Genomic DNA, 17,084 nt, shown 5'->3' with positions numbered 1-17,084 from the left:
TCTGATAATTTTATCACTGCTTTTTTATTGCCCCACTTTATGTTTCTAATGTGTCATCGTAGGGTTATCAGACACAAAACCCTAATTCATAAAGAACAATTCTAAGTTTAAAGGGTTTTTTTTTTTAATAAACTTGTCATCAAATAAATAATGTATGTACATATTTAACTAGTTCTATTAATATATAGACTGTATATATATTTACTCAAAATGGTGATAGAAATATACAATATAAATATATATATTTTTAACTCAATAAAGTCTTACCAGAAAGACAATTATAGGTTAACTTTGATGAAATATGCCACACAGGCACATTCATAAACAAACTTTTGCAATGCTTTTTCTCCTGTAGGGGACAGCACATGTGAGTGAGTTCTGTAATGTATCTTGTTTAGGGGAAGGTCTGAGTTAAGACGTATTCAGTAACACATCTAACTGTGCTTTTCATGCTGTTCTGAGAAATTGCGAAAGCAGTGACTCCTAAAACTAGTATTTTTATACAAAATAAGCTTTAAAATTCAAAAATAAATCGATATAGGCGATATTGTAATTTTCTATATCGCCAAAGCAGAAAACTTGATATATGTTAAATCCTACTTGTTATACTAATCTCATGTGATGTATATCTAGACCCACAAGTTACACACAAGTTACATTTGTTGTTCTTATTAAAACTAACTTCCACATGTGCTTGTGAGCCTGTAAGTCATCTCTCGATGACTAGTGATGTGTTGTTGCTGGTGGCTTATTAGGTTTGGTCATTGCACGCACGCACGCACGCACGCACACACACACACGTGTATATAGAGGAGAACACCAGTCATCCTGAGGGATGCAGAAACAGAGGGCTTATGTAACTGTGTTATTTCCCTGCCTTATAGGGCTTAGTACCCTACAGTAGCTCCCGTACCCTCACAGGCCTGCACCCATATCTCTCTGTCATTATGAATGACCTTCACTAATATCATTGGTCACTCCTATCATTTAATCTTATTTCCCAACAGCTGGGATTCTTGCTCAAAATGTGAGCTTGCTGGTGTGAAATTTGTGGTTTTGTCAGTGAAAATCTCAATGTGTGTTATGTATGTGTTCTAACCACTGAATGTGAGAAGCTGAGGCAGCAGCAAAGCAAAGGTCTCAGTGGACACGCAACTCTATATAACCAATCCCACCGCAGGGTTAAAAAAATCTTTTGCTGACTTTCTGAGTGTCAGAGCCGTGCAGTAATCCACTGTACAGCATGTCCTTAACAATCCTAGCATGCAAGTCGTTATAAAATACAAAACATGATGAGACCTACACTGAGCAGAACATGCGAGGCAATGTGTGTTTGTTCTTATCATAACATCCTCCATGACAACACCTCATTCCCCTAGAGCAGGGGCTCTCAACTGTCTCACCAACCAACCAAATTTAGTTTTTTGAAAACACACACACACACACACACACACACACACACACACACACACACACACACACACACACACACACACACAGACAAGTCCAACATGAGAGACATTAAGTATTTATTTATATTTGCCCAGCTGTCCGCGACCCACCCTGTACAGGTCTGCGACCTACTTTTGGGTCCCGACCCACCAGTTAAGAATCACTGCCCTAGAGGACTATGGTAGAATGAAAAATTCCGTTAACACTCGTAAATTTAGCCTATTGAGCACATGTGAATTCAGAATTGATACATGATTGATACAAAGCATGCCATCACTCTACCTTACATTTAAATAACTATTAATAATGCTGTTTGGCTTTCCTAGAGATGACTTGACTAATTTTAATCACCATCAGTGTTAATTTTTACAGCAAATTTTACTTTAGTTTTAGTCATAGTCTTTTGACTAAAATACAATGTAGTTTTAGTAAAAATGTAATCTAATTTTAGTTCTAATTTAATCACGTTGTGATTTCAGTCGACTAGATCTGTTACAGATATATTTGACTAAACTTTTTTGTCCCATGTGACAAAATTAGTTTTTTTTTCCATAGTCTACAAAAATCTAACTATTTTTTGATATTGTTTACGTTAACATGTGAACACTGCAGCGTTACCCACATACTCAGCTCAGACTCACACAATACAATCAACAGGAAAACCAGTATATTAATATTTCTAAGTATATAAGATGTGTTGTTCCAACAAACAAATCACTTACTCGACATTTTGTGTTGTTTAGTTGTGAACCCCAACCATTTTTATTAGTTTCTATCAGTTATAAACTCTTGTCTAAGTTGAAAGAACACTGTGTAAAGTTTGCTTTACAATGAAAACAGATTCATAAACCATAAAGTTTATTTTGGACAAACTGTCAGCTTTGATTTAGTGAGTTAGGAAGTGAAAAATAAGCACAGCCCTAAAATCCTCTCGCAGTAGTTTTGTGTGGGCAGTATGTGGGAGGCTACTCTGGCCTTGACTCTGGTGTTGTGAGGAAAATATGTGTTTATTTTTCTCACTGTTTCTCTACCATCTGAGGAAATCCAGTTAGATTTTTCATGCTTTTTGCCCCAGGAAGACGGAAATCATCAAGGTGTTTCCTTAGCTTCACAATGACTCAGGGTTTGTCTCAGGGTTTGTTTATGCAGTTCATACTTGGCTTTGAGAGTGCACCACTGTCTAAAGGGCATCAGTCACATTCAGTTCAGCTAAAACATCTTCTATAGTCAAAGAACCATGTGATGAAACAAAGGCATCATGCACTTTAAATAATTCTCATTGAGTCTCTTGACTTATCTTCAATAGTTTATAATAGACTGTTTTAATATTTAATTTATCTTTTCAACCTTCCTCCAATCTGTGTGACTATTTGTTTCACTAAAACCTTTATTTCCTCTTTCTCTTCATTTGACCTGTCGTTGCTGTGTAACCTAACCTCCACTATCCATCTTCATTGCTTCTTTCTGCTGTTTGTCTCAGTCCTTAAACCCTCAGAGACAGAATGAGCTACTCCTGAACTGCTCTCTGTGTCCCTTACTTGACTTTACTTGATTTTACTTGACTTTACTTTACTTTACTTGACTTTACTTTCTTAAAGGGATACAGACAGCTCAACAGAAAGACTATTGTAACATTTACTTGTAGGGTTGAGAGACAATTTAGAAGCTGGATATACTGTATGGGCTGGTTTGGGTTAGTTCGATATATATTGTGATTCTGATTTGGTAGTATCAATTAGTGTGATTTTAATTTTCTTATTTCCCTCATCCACAAACAAAAGTTGAATCATAAAACTCTTGAAATTATATACGAGTCATTGCTTCTAAAAACATTTATATGTACTACTACAGTGCCCGTCAAAAATATGTCTTCATATAGTGGGGCTTAAGTAGAGGGTAAAGAGGTGTACATAGTCTGTAGTGTTATAAAGGAGAATATTTGTGGGTGCAAAGTAAAATAGCGTGTGCGATTTCCCTTCTATGGGACATGCGCACGATAAATGTGTTTGTTGTATTTTCTACTCATTTTCACATTTTTTTTCGTTTTGGTGTACTTTTCTGTAATGTATGTTTTTCGGAAGTATCTCGACTCTATTTTTGTAGTTTGATAGAAGAGATACGGCTATGTAGCAGCGCATAAACTTTTTATTCAGAGGTTATTTACAAAATGTCAACATCAGAAGACTTGTCCATCCAGCCTTACATGTTACAGCCAGAGTCGGACCCGGCGGAGCGAAATGAAAATGAAGAACCTGCAGAACCCTAACAAGTGAGCTAACACAAGCACCGAGCTAACGCTAGCGCCAAGCTAACGTCACAAAATGCATTTTAATACAGTCTTTTCAAAGACAAAAACGGCAAAATGAAATGACTAATGAAAACTGTAGACCTAAATTAAATCACGTAGGCCATATCATCAAGGATCTAAAACGAGCACACAGCGCTAACATATGAAGACGGTACAACTGCTAATGCTAACAAAACAATGACAGGGACGTCTTATCACACTTTTTAGCGTTATTTACAGCTTACCGAAGTGCTCTGTTCGTCGTCTCCAAAGATAGAAGGAATTGAACCCTCAATCAGACAAAGTCTTTCGGCAAATCCTTCTTTATACTGGTGGAGGTTGCTGAAGCAGTCATCCTTAAAGTGCTTCGCACACACAAAAATGACCTTACCCACAGATGTGGGTACATTTCCGTGAAAAATAAAACTCAACCAGGCACTTTGAAAAGGTTCTGATGCTGGGAGACGGTGTAATGAAGCGTGTAGGTTACTACATCCAACAACCGAACATTTTGACTTATCCTCTCGTAACTTCGGCATCCTTGAGCTTGGACTACAAAATAAAAGCGAGAAATAAAAATGGCGGATTGCTCGAAGTGTTGGACCTGGAGTTGATGTACTAATTTGGCAGTTCCGCTGCAAATACTGTGATGTAATAGTTCAAAAAACGTAATAGAGAATAGAAAAATCAAAACAGATTGAAAAATATGAGCAAAACAGAATATAAAGATATCTACGGAGCACCTGAAGAGACTAATTTGATTTTTCCTGTACTTCTAAGCACTTTAAATATACAACAAAATGCATTTAAGGGCTAAGAAAGTCGATTTAGCATGATATGTCCCCTTTAAATAGCTTTTAGCAGTACAAAAACGTTTTTAATGTTGACCTTTTGTGGACTGGAGGAGGCTCTTCTTCTACTGATTATTAGAGGTTGTACATGAACAGATTGGTGCGCTAGCGCCTCCTCACACTGAGGCCAAAAGCTGAATAGGTTTAATTTCTGGGTAAACATGAATGTCCGAGCTAAATAAAATTAAAATGAACGTTTTGCAACACCAGATAAGTCCAGAATAATGCATGCACACACTCAACCTATGTGCCAGCAGTCAAAAGAGGTTTGAGGTCGAACAGACACCGCGTCGGGGAGAAATTTGCTCCACACACACACACACACACACACACACACACACACACACACACACACACACACACACACACACACACACACACACACACGCGCACGCAGATCTTCCTTGATTTATTAGAGAGATAATGGCTCAGGTGGTAGAGGGTCGTCTTCGGATCGAGAGGTTGGGGGTTCGATCCCAGCACCTGACTATATGTCGAAGTGTCCTTGGGCAAGACACTGAACCCTAAGTTGCTCCCAGTGGTCGACTAGCGCCTTGCATGGCAGCTTTCCCACTGGTGTGTGAATGTGAGAGTGATTGGGTGAGTGAGCTGATATGTAAAGCGCTTTGGGACTGCTTCAGTGTGGTTATAAAGCGCTATATAAATCAAGTCCATTTACCATTTACCATATATTCTCTATTCTATTTATTTTTAATATCGTCACATTAAAATCATGATATATGTGTAAGTTAATCGATCATTTTTTCTACCCTTACTGCCATATGCAATAAAAAAACACTTTAAAACACACTTGTGGAGGTCAACATGTTAAAATGCTACTTCACCATCGACTCTCTATGGCAGCGGAAATACGAAGTGACCTGAATGTGATGACAACATACTATGAAAAGGCTGATCGATCATCTACAATAAAGTGCATTCATGTGATGTGTTGCATTAAGCTTTAACGGCCACTGTACAGTGTTGGATATGTAGCTTATGAAGTTTCGGTTTATAAATAGCAATTTTGTTTAGGGAGATGAATTAATTATAATTTAGGTGCTGGATCAACAATTTAAATTTCTTTTTTCTTCCCAAGCACTCTCTCTGCTGGTCACTTGTAAAATGCCATTTCCAGCTTTATGGATATCAGCAAATCTTACTGAGCAATATTTAACCTTTACAGAGTTAAAATGATGTTAAAATCAAATGTTAGCAGAAGTTGAAGGAAGTAGCTTTCTTGTATTCAAAAAATGTTATCTTGCAACAAAAAAAACAAAACAAAAACATGATCATATAAAGATGTAACTTGAAAAGTATTTTCAACATCATACTTTTGGACTCCTGATGATGCAAAATGTTACATTCTGCTGTTAGCAAGAGCTCCACTATGGGACTGCTTTTAAGAATCATTTTTTAAAATTTTAAATCTGCTTTCATATCATTGTTTTTCATTTGAATTAGTTTCCTTCATGTGCGTTTTTAAACTTAGGATGTCTCTTGTTGTCTCTTGATGTCTCTTGAACAGTGAGTGTTATTGAAGCCAAGCAGAAGTCAAGGAACAACATGTTTTTGTGGAAATCCTGAATGTCGTCCTCTTGTCTGTTGTTTTCATTTGAAAAATACCTACTTACAATCGTACCCAAGCCAACATTTGATTAGTAGTTAGTCTACAATTGCAGCGTCATCAAACTAAAAGCTTAGGCTGCCTCACGCTGTTTGTTCGATTTAAAGGAATGATGTCAGTGTTTCCCGGAAGGAACAATCTCTAACTCTTTTTCAAACAGAGATTTAGGAAATAGAACTGTGCCATCTGTCACCACTGAGAGAGCAACAGTCTCCCTCTGACTGGGCATGCATCTGCAGAAAAACACACAAAGGGAAAATAAACACATGCTTACACACACACACACACAACACATACACATCACATGTCCCGATGTCACCATTAAAATCCTGCGGGAAAATGATGACAAAGTCCCTGTGTGATAAAAGTCACCACAGGGAAATTGGATCATAGTCTGATGATTTATGGTCACTATGTCTGCAAAAATAAGGAGTATCATCTACACATCTGCCCCACACACGCACACACACACACACACACACACACACACACATAGTGATAACGCAAGGCTCCATCTTTTAATCAGAATATGTTGTCCTTTGGAAAACCACACATTACTTTGTTACTGTATACAGTATGGTCCGATGTGATTTGCATACAATGACTTGCAGTTCAGAAGCCACTGGACGTCAGGGTTAACGGCTTCAGGCTGAAGTGCATCAGCCGTGATACTTAAATAAAATATGAAGCTGCTCTGTTTTGAACACCGGGCCAACGTGTTCAGCATTGGTTTTTGGCAAAACCTGAGGGCATCTTTAGAAAGAGATGTATTAAAAATGGAGGTATGGTTGTGACAGAGTGCCTTAAAGCTCCTTTTTTACGGAGAGTGAGAGGAATGCTTAGCTGTCATAAATGATCTAGGAGCTTGAAACGGTAGATGCTCACCTGTGTCTGTTTGCACCTCTTACCAGATTGCAGAGCAGCTAATGACTATTGCTTACGAGAGCGGGGTCAACTTGTTTGACACGGCTGAGGTCTACGCAGGTGGCAGGTAGGTAACGCTGAGTCATGCTTACATGTAGATCTCTGGTACTACTCCGGCCCCAGGTTGAGCTTTTACTGTTTATGTTTGCATGTTGAAAGGTTTAATTTATGCAGAGGTGGAGGTGAGTCATCATGCTTATTGTGAATATAGAAGAGCAATTTACCCCATATGTCTGATATCTGCACAAACAATTGATATGTTGACAAAGAAATATTAAAATAACCAATAATGAGTCATTTTATCCTCCCTGCCTTGTCATCAACAACCCTGTTTACAATCAGTCTTATTTGTGAGAACAAATTACAAGTTGTTATTGAAATTTGCATTTGCAATTTAATGATTCTACTTCTTCATTTTGCCTTGCAGGGCTGAGGTCATTTTAGGAAACATCATTAAGAAGAAATGCTGGAGGTAATGGTGAAATGAATGCCTGTCATTGGTTCAACGTTTCCGTGCGTTCATAAAACACCAGAAAAATCTCCAATAACACAAGATAAAGCCCATACATCTGTCACTAGTGTACATGGAGAAAAAAGTTGCTAAGAGCGTTCAGAAAATATACTGTAAGGGACGTTCAGTTTCGGTTTCAGTTTCAGTTTCAGTTTCAAAACAGAGCAGAGAGAGGATTCTACAAACTGCAGCTTTAAGAGTAGAAAGCCGCCAGAAAGAGAGTAGTAGGCGATTCTTACGCTTCTGGACATCCCTGCTTTAGCATTAACCTACTTTTAGCATTAGCCTAACGGTAACAGCCTAAATTTATCCTTGCCTCTTTGTGCATAGACAGCAGAAAAAATGTGGTGGTAATGTGGAATTCTAATAGAGCAGAGTATGTGGACTCAGGATGTTACATAGAAACCTTGTATCGGTAATTGTCTTTTTCCACTGATGCACAGTTCAAGTGGGTCACTATGTTCGGGGGGCAATTTATGTTTTTGCTGGTGGGTGCTCACCATGCTTGTATGAGTCGTTGCCATTTTTAACATACACACACATTGGTCTCAACAGTAAAACCCACATTAGATCTATTAACAGCAGCAGCCCACATGGACGCACACACACACACACACATGCACACGCTCTCTTTCATGAACACACAGTCTACACACTGGTGATGCATATGAGGAGGTGATATCAAGCATAATCCTGAATAGCATGCGGGGAACTGTAATGGCTTAGAAGTGTGTATGGAATTGTCCGATGTGCTGAAAGTCAATATGGGTAACTCATTTACAACTAGGCTACTTCCTTTATTTACTGATCACAACCAGATTTTGATTATACTGTTAATGATCACCACTGGCTTTTATTCAGACAAAACTAGTTGTAGTTTTATTAACATCACCAGGAAAGAAATATTCATAACCACCAAAACTATGGCAAACTGGTTGAAATAAAAGCTAAATATTGTAAAATAATCTTTCTCCTGTAACACCAGAAATAAACTGGTCTGCAAGCTAAGAACTTTCAGAAAATCATCGCCTGATTTAAAAAAAGAAAAAAGAAAAAAAAAAGAAAACAATGACAAACTATTTTGCTCATGTGGTTTTGTTTCTGTCTCTGTTTCTGTTTCGCAGGCGATCCAGCTTAGTCATCACAACTAAACTCTACTGGGGAGGAAAGTAAGTGCGTGCACGTATATGACGTGAAATGAAAAGTGTTTTTTGTCATTTGTAAAATATTGTTTCACATTTACCTGAAAAAAGGAAATTTTCATTGAAGTCTTGTGGCAAAGTGCATGTTTTTGTCAATAGTAAATTCCTGTAATAGTTTGTTCTTTTGCTGAATAAAATCCTTTATGTAAACTGTTTTTATTCATACTTTTTAAATTAGTTTGCTCTTCATTCCATCATGACAGAATATAAAAAAAACATTTTCCAACAGGACAAACTCTTATTATTTTAAAGCGTTTTAATTTACGAGGTGAACATTGGTTTTGTGTCAGAGCAAGTTTTCTATTTTTTTCCCTCATCTTCAGTTTGCTGCCTCACTTGAATTCAGAAATTCTTTGATTTTACGTTTGTGGTTCTAAATGGGAATGGATAAATCCAGTGCTAAATGAACCCGTGCATGCTACTAAACGCAAAGCAAATCACTTGGCGAACGGCTTTGAAATATATTTGTTGTTTATGTTGTCAGAGCAGAGACAGAGCGAGGACTGTCGAGGAAACACATTATTGAAGGTGAGAAGTGAAACCAAACCAAGCCACAATCCAAACATTTTTCAACATGTTTTCTGGTCAGCTCCATCTTCTTAGACCTAATGTCTCCCTGTGTTTCCCAGGTCTTAAAGGATCTCTACAAAGGATGCAGCTGGAATACGTAGATGTCGTTTTCGCCAACCGCCCAGACAGCAACACTCCAATGGAGGGTAAGTCATTTATTAATGCAGTATCGGTAGTAAACAAACAAATGAAACACACATTTAGGTTACAGTTAACGGCATTTTAAGCCTCTGTGTCTGATTACAGACGTTAAGAACATCTTCACAGTTTTCGTGTTGTTTTCACCCACTGGCAAGAAAATAATTTGTTTCTAATCTGTTAGATGAAGAGTATTAAACCTAATTGGAAACGTTGGTTGTCTTTGTTTCAAAAAATCACTCATGCCGGTACTCTTTTCTTTTGGATATTGTAGTTTTAATTGTGAAAGTGAGTTATCAGCGTCAGATTTTCTTGCATACTTTTTAAGATGTGCTCATTATTAGGTGTCAAAATCAGAAGAAATATGAGGCTAAAGCTGACAGCTTCCTCAAAAGATGGAAGTATAATGAGCTCTGAAATGTATTTTTGTCTGTGCTTTTTAAAAAATGAGGAAAGAAAGGAAAACGTGGAGAAAAGTTCTTATTTTCATTTATCTGTTCACTATAATGTATGTGTTGCTGGGTCTCAGCAAACCACTAAGACTCATTACACAGTGATTATAGCTGCGCTGTCCTAAATACACCTAATTCCTGGAGGCGCTAGGCTAGCTAAGGTAGCAGTGAATTAACAATAAAGACAGTTATTTATTTGTGAGTATTTTTCAACAATTGACAGTTAATAATTTTACTATTTATAACAACTAGAAAAGCACTGGCAGAGCACAGACCTCCGCCAAGCAGCTAATTTCCACCCATATTGTGATTTCCACTCTATGTTGTAGTCCTACATTGATTTTATATACACTGTTAGATTCATTGATAATCAAAACATACCTTTAGCATTTAGAATAACAATTATATTATTAATTGGCATATAGTTGTTCAAATATTGCAACCTTGTTGCAAATCATGCTCTGTATTTTTGTTCTTCTTTTTCTAATTGGAACAGTGATGACATCATCAACAGGAAGTTCCACAGTGTGGATGGGAAAATTAATATATTTTTTCTTTCGGTAGCCAGAACATCACCAAAATGTTATCACCTGTTCCTTGTCCATTTATCAATTTTCCTGAAAATTTCATCTAAATCCGTTCGTAACTTTCCAAGTCATCTTGCCAACTGACAGACTGACTGACAGCTAAATGGAGGGTAAAACAGAACCTTATCGCTCTGCGCTTCGTGCTTGGCAGAGGTAACAAACAATAAATTTGACTATTACTTGTTGACATTTGTTTGCGTGCAGTATTGGTGCTTTTTCAACATGTGCTTTCTTTGATATCCATTTTCCTGAAAGAGCCACACTGGCTCTTCACTCGGTTCCTTTCCTATTTAATTTTTTTTTTTTTATTCAGTCGATCAAGTGCTTTCTCTTCCTGGGGTTTGTTTTCTCATGTTTTCTCTTTGGTCTGAAATTGAGGCAGGTTGTGATTAAACGCTCACAGTTATATGTGTGTACGCAAATGTGTGGTTGGAGGGTGTTGGAGGGACGAAAAGAGCAGTGGGAGATAAGAAATAAATAGAACTGTTGCCTTGTCTTGATAATGTGTTATTTTCTTTTTTTTCAATAAGAAATCTGTGTTACATGTTGTTAATTGTCACTTCCTAAAGGGAATAAAATAATTAAAGGCAAAACAATGTTTGTATTCATCTCCTTTTCAGTTTGGAATTGATTCTGTGGCTGATCTTTGTCTTCATCAGCATTTTGCTCAGAATTCTGTGAAAAACTAATTATAGAGCACAATAACTGACTGAATGAGCGATAATACACATTTTAAAGAGTCTCATTTTGTGAATAAGTGGAATGAAACAGTATTTAGTGCCTCCTGAATGGATTCATATCCTAATAAAGATCATTTCTATCATCATTTTGTGGGTTTTTGGTGTCATTTTGTGTATTGTTATTTTTATCGTTCAGTACATTTTTCTCTTTATTTTGTATGTTTTAGTTGTCATTTTTGTTTGTTGTTGGTATTATTTAAATTATTCTGTCTCAGTGTGTGAGTTTTTGGTGTCGTTTGGTTGTTTATGTCGTTTTGTATGTTTTTCTTTTATTTTAGGTTGTTTTGTAGTGAGCTGATGTATTTTTTCTCTCATTTAGTGTGTCTTTGTTGTCGTTTTGTGTGTTGCTGGTAATAGTAAGTATTTTTATCTAGTGCGTGTGTTTTTGGTGTAATTTTGTGTATCTTGTTGTCTGTTTTTTTTTTTTTTTTTTTAATCATTCAGTATATTTTGATCTTATTTTGTGTGTTTTTGTTGTCATTTTGTGAGTTACTGGTAATATTTAGTATTATTATAATTTTTAACTAAAAAATAAATATTGTAGAACCCCATATTTCTCTCTCTCTCTCTCTAAGAAGCAGTTAGACAGATGGAAACACAAACAGTTATAGCTTTATGATTTGAGCTTGGCCCTGACTGCTGTCAACTCGCTCACTCAGCACTGATGGAAATAATCGCATCATTCCAAATGCAGGAGCTTGAATGTGGTCGGAGAGGCTTTGGTACGTGAGCCAGGGAGTTTGTCTCCAGAGTCTTTACGGTTGTTTGAGGAGTCGTCAGCAGGTACGAGAGGTTTGAAGCTAATGCAGGTTCCTCTCTGCTCTTCAGCGCTTCATCACCAACCTGGAACAAATCTTTCCCTGATTATCCTTTTATTGTAGCTACCAAGTTCCCTCCTCTCATTATTGGTTATATTTACTTACCTCATTCACTGTTTGTCTCTGCATTATATTTACATTCACCAAGGAGCTCATATTTTCACCGGCGTTTGATTTGTCATCATTGGCAAGATTTTTTCTAAATAGGACACCCATACATTTGGACCTACTGTATTATCATTTATGGGGACATAAATGTCTTCCAAGCCTTTAAAGGTACCATGATGATCAGGATCATTGATCCAGATAACTGCCAATACCTGGCAAAGAGGATGTTTGTCTCTTGGCGGAGGTTTGCGTTCTCTTAGTGCTCTTGTTTAGTAAAGGGAAAGGCATTTGTTGTGTTATCTTGACCAATATCTATTATTCATTTTATTTTTGTTTATTATTTATTTTATTTTTGTTTTTTTCCTATCTGTATTTGTGTTTCGCTTTTTTGTTTGCTTGCCTTTTGTGTCTTTGTCTACTGTAACGTGTCAATTTCCCCACAGTGGGATAAAATAAAGCATAATCTAATCTACAGCAGGAATATGTTTGGACAGTGTTTATCAAGCGTTTCTTTGTTACAATACGCCATAAGTAAAATATAGGGAAACCAGTCACCTTTGACTGGCAAAAAATCTCATGCCAAGTTGAACTGTTGAATCGTTTTATTGTGAAAGGGTCTATTGCAACAACGTTGTACCTTAAGCTACTGTTTAAAGGTCAAACAGGCTGGGGACAGACAGGGAAAGCATTTAATAACAGAAACTGAATTATATGATGTTTTACTTAATCATCAATACTTTCTCTGTGAGTGTAGATTGAATGTTCTGACACACCATATTTGACCTATAGGCTTAAAAAGAAAACATCTACTTTAAACAGTGTCACAAAAATTGTAATCTGGATTCTGTCATACATGAGTAGTCTGTGCAGAGACATGAAACCATTGAAGAGTTTTTATCTGAATCCTGCAGCAGCAATATTTTCTTGCACCAGCATCATTGTATTGTTACTTATCCAATTGTTTGTTTTCTTTTCAGAAATTGTTCGAGCCATGACTTACGTGATAAACCAAGGCATGGCCATGTATTGGGGAACATCTCGTTGGACGGCAATGGAGATCATGGTGAGGAACAAACATCGAATCTTATAAAAGCTTTTTTTCCTAAAGCAACAAAATAAATAAATAAATGTTTCACATTGATTTATGAGGAAAGAAAAGCGTCAAGTGAGAATCAACAATTGAGTGTTTGTCTAAATGTGTCATTCTCAATAGACAGTCCTGGTTTCACTCACACATGAACTGATAGAATATTTGCCACGTTCTTTAGATAAAAAATTAAAAATAAATACAGTAAGATTTCATCTTTGGTACTAGTTTGTAAGGCTGGGCGATATGGACCAAAATCTCTACATTTTTTCTCAAAATGGCGATATACGATATAAATCTTGATACTTTCAAATGAAGTCTAACCAGAAAGACAATTCTGGATTAAATTTGCTGAAGAAAAATGCCACACAGACACATTTATTAACAAACATTTGCACAAAATGGACCACTTTTGGATTTATCTCCTACAAGGGACAACATGCGTGAGTGAGTTCTGTAGAATGGCTTGTTTAGATGAAGGGCTGGACCATAGACTGTAAAAAGAAGAGCTCCCCCTGCTGATTGGCTGCAGTATAGGTCATAAACCCCGCCTCCTCAATGAAAACACATTGGTCAAACAGTAAAGTTAAAATACTTGTCACATAATTTTTTTCCAAACCTAAACTCTGCTGTGGTCATTAGTTATTATCACCCTACATTGGGTTCAAGTGCTCATTTTTCTGTGAAGTTTGTTTTAAATAAGTTATTTGACGTTGAAATCGGGATTTTACGTCATATATGACGATAATTGACAGCCGCTGGTCTTGCATCGCTGTCTTTGTGAATAGCAGTTCCATCGTGAAGGAGAGTCGAGACGTGTGATTTTCTTCATTTTTAAATAGAGTATGTTTAGATATTTGAGTTGAAATATATTGTGGTTTTGTACTAAACACTATGATCTGAACAAGCCATTGTTAGAATTTCCAGTGGGAAAGATACTTATGTTCGTGGTGTAGCTGGCCTGCGTAAGTCATCAGGGCAGTACGCTAAATGGGCGGGGCCTCTTACCAGGGCTCCTCCCGCCGGACACTACTGCGCAGACTCTGGCTCCAAAATTGCAAGATGGAAGCACCCCTAAGTGCCGTATTTTGGCTTCAAGAATGTTGAGTGGGAACAGCTACAGTGCATGCCCAGTAGTTAAGACGCACTCAGAAATCCATCTAACTGTTCATGCTGTTCTGAGATGTAACTAAAAAGCAATGACTCCTAAAACAAGTGTTTTAAAACAAAATAAGCTATGAAATATGTATATATATATATATATATATATATATATATATATATATATATATATATATATATATATATATATATATATGTGTGTGTGTGTGTCGATATAGGCTATATTGTATTTTTCTATATCGCCAAAATATAAAACTCGATATATCTTGAATCTTGATATATCGCCCAGCCCTACTAGTTTGGCTATAAGTCGATCTTAATAGACACACATTCATATCTCTAAAAAAAAGTTTTAAAAATGATTAAAAATCTAAAGAAAATGTACCAGGATGTACAGCACAGGTTTTATTTATTTGAATGTTTTTTTTTGTTGGCTTGGCGCATGTGCAGCTCAGTGGCACTGCCTTCCGTTTTCATACATGTTGTTCCAGGTACTCCAGTTCCCTCCCACACTCAAAAACCTTGATGCTAGTTAACTACCCTACATGTAGATGTGTGTTTGTCCATCTCTAGCCGTCAGCCCTGTGTCCATGGTGTACCTTGCCTTACACCCAATATAAGCCTGTATGGACACCAGCAGAGCTCTGTGACCCTGAGCAAGATAAGAGAGGAAGAGAGGATGAGTGGGTGGTTAAGTGTTTGTCTCCCACATGTGATCTCCCTAACATTTTAACTCTCTCTCCATTAATAAATGCATGTGGCTTGACGTCACATTCAGGGACCATACAGCCTCTAATCTCCCCTTGTTTCTTCATCCTCCTCCTCTTCCTCCTCCCTGGAAGCACAGTGCGATATGTTGTCATTTGCTCTCTGTGATCATGGTGGAAAATAGCAGATATCTTTAGAGAGCCCGAGCCCAGATGAAAGCTATGTAATTTAGATTACAGCAGTAATGAAGAGTGGGTGTGTGCATGTGTGCACCGTGGGGGGGTAAACACAGCTTTGTGCTGTATGTGAGCTGACAACAGTAAATACAGCCTGTTGTAGACGTGTGTCCCGTGCACTCAGCTTGGAGGAGCACGTCAGAGGTAATTTGTACGTTTAGAGTGGGAGTGTCGTTATGCAGCCTTCAGCTCCCACTGGGTCCTCTTTTATCTCAATAAGTAGGTGCATGTAGTGCTTTAGTCTGAGGGTAAGAACTGATAAGAAGACACATGAGGAGGATTCACTAAGATCTGAAATAAAGGGGCTTCAGGCATCCAGCTTTTTCTCATTCAGTGGCTGTTAATATTGCCTATTGTTTTATTCTAATTATTTATTATATTTATATTTATATATTATATATTCAGTGCAGCGATGATCTGTGTGTGAGTTTGTGGGTCGTAGTATTTTCCAGTGCAAAAACAGTCACCGCATACAGTTCCAGATTTGATGAATTGCATTGCGTCTACTGTATTCATTTATTTGCATTTCCTCCTCCCATTTTTTTGCGCTCCTTGTGAGATCCGCCTACTTTGCATATTCATCAGAGGGAAATGCGCTAAATGGATTGTGGGTGCATTGTGACGCGCTGAACACAAGTGCAGTCTGGATTACCTGGGGTTTGTACCACTTATTTGCGTGAGGAGTGATGTTTGCACATGTTTCAATACTCCTTTAGTGAATCTATCCCATACTGTATATAAGAGGAGATTTGAATATGAATATGATACCTTAAGGAGTTGAGAGTGGAACAATGATTTAGTGACTTTAATAAATCAAAAGCTAACAGTGAAAGATAATACTTTTTTTTTTAACATGTTAAGGTTTCATTTATTCAAACAACTGTTCCTCAGGAAATCTACTTTGATCTCCTGACTGACAACTGCCAGTCTTCATCAGAAGCGTCTGTTGATCACTTTGATGTTTCCTTTGAGGTTTCCTTGACTTGACCCATAACGGGAATTCCCGAGGAACAATTGTCTGAATAAATGAAACAAAAACAATCTTGCTAGAATTATTACGCAGTAGTCAGTGGAACTTAAAAGGAAACATCAAAGTGACCTCATCGAAAATGTGCACCTATTCAATTTTGTTTACAAGGTCCTGCATGATATTCTGTGGATAAAAAATCACAATTTTCCAACGCAAGGATGTAAATCTCCACACATAGTCACATATTGTGACATAATTCTCTGTGTGTTCTTTGCAGGATGCATATTCAGTGGCTCGACAGTTCAATCTGATCCCTCCGGTGTGTGAGCAGGCTGAGTATCATCTGTTCCAGAGGGAGAAAGTAGAAGTACAGCTGCCTGAACTTTACCACAAAATAGGCACGTTATCAATCTATGTTCCTTTCATACAGTAAACCACAGATAGATGATTCTAATACTTATTTCCTCACCTCCCTTTTTTTGGATGACTTGAATTGCGTCACTCTTTACGGTCTCCATGGTGACAGGAGTTGGAGCTATGACATGGTCACCGCTGGCGTGTGGCATCATCACAGGAAAATATGAAAACGGGATTCCTGAGGCCTCCCGAGCCTCCATGAAGGTGAGCATGAGCTTCACCAGCGCAGATAGTTTTTCAATATTGAGGCCAGAGTGTTTAAAAACGCACCCCCCAA

At 37.5% G+C, this 17,084-nt stretch overlaps 1 protein-coding gene across 6 annotated transcripts in view; it reads left to right on the top strand.

Moving 5' to 3' along the window:
* The window catches only part of kcnab1a (potassium voltage-gated channel subfamily A regulatory beta subunit 1a), a 102,969-nt gene that overhangs the window by 83,658 nt on the left and 2,227 nt on the right, over positions 1–17,084 (top strand). For all 6 annotated transcript variants that reach the window (XM_028464115.1, XM_028464113.1, XM_028464112.1 and 3 more), the window contains 8 exons: positions 7,129–7,208; positions 7,569–7,613; positions 8,777–8,821; positions 9,339–9,382; positions 9,484–9,570; positions 13,245–13,330; positions 16,668–16,788; positions 16,917–17,011. In XM_028464115.1, the coding sequence (XP_028319916.1) occupies positions 7,129–7,208; positions 7,569–7,613; positions 8,777–8,821; positions 9,339–9,382; positions 9,484–9,570; positions 13,245–13,330; positions 16,668–16,788; positions 16,917–17,011 (603 nt within the window). The remainder of the gene's footprint in view (positions 1–7,128; positions 7,209–7,568; positions 7,614–8,776; positions 8,822–9,338; positions 9,383–9,483; positions 9,571–13,244; positions 13,331–16,667; positions 16,789–16,916; positions 17,012–17,084) is intronic.

Source organism: Gouania willdenowi, chromosome 13 (assembly GCF_900634775.1).
Source record: "Gouania willdenowi chromosome 13, fGouWil2.1, whole genome shotgun sequence".
Taxonomy (NCBI): Eukaryota; Metazoa; Chordata; class Actinopteri; order Blenniiformes; family Gobiesocidae; genus Gouania; species Gouania willdenowi.
This window is presented reverse-complemented; position numbering and strand designations above follow the sequence as displayed.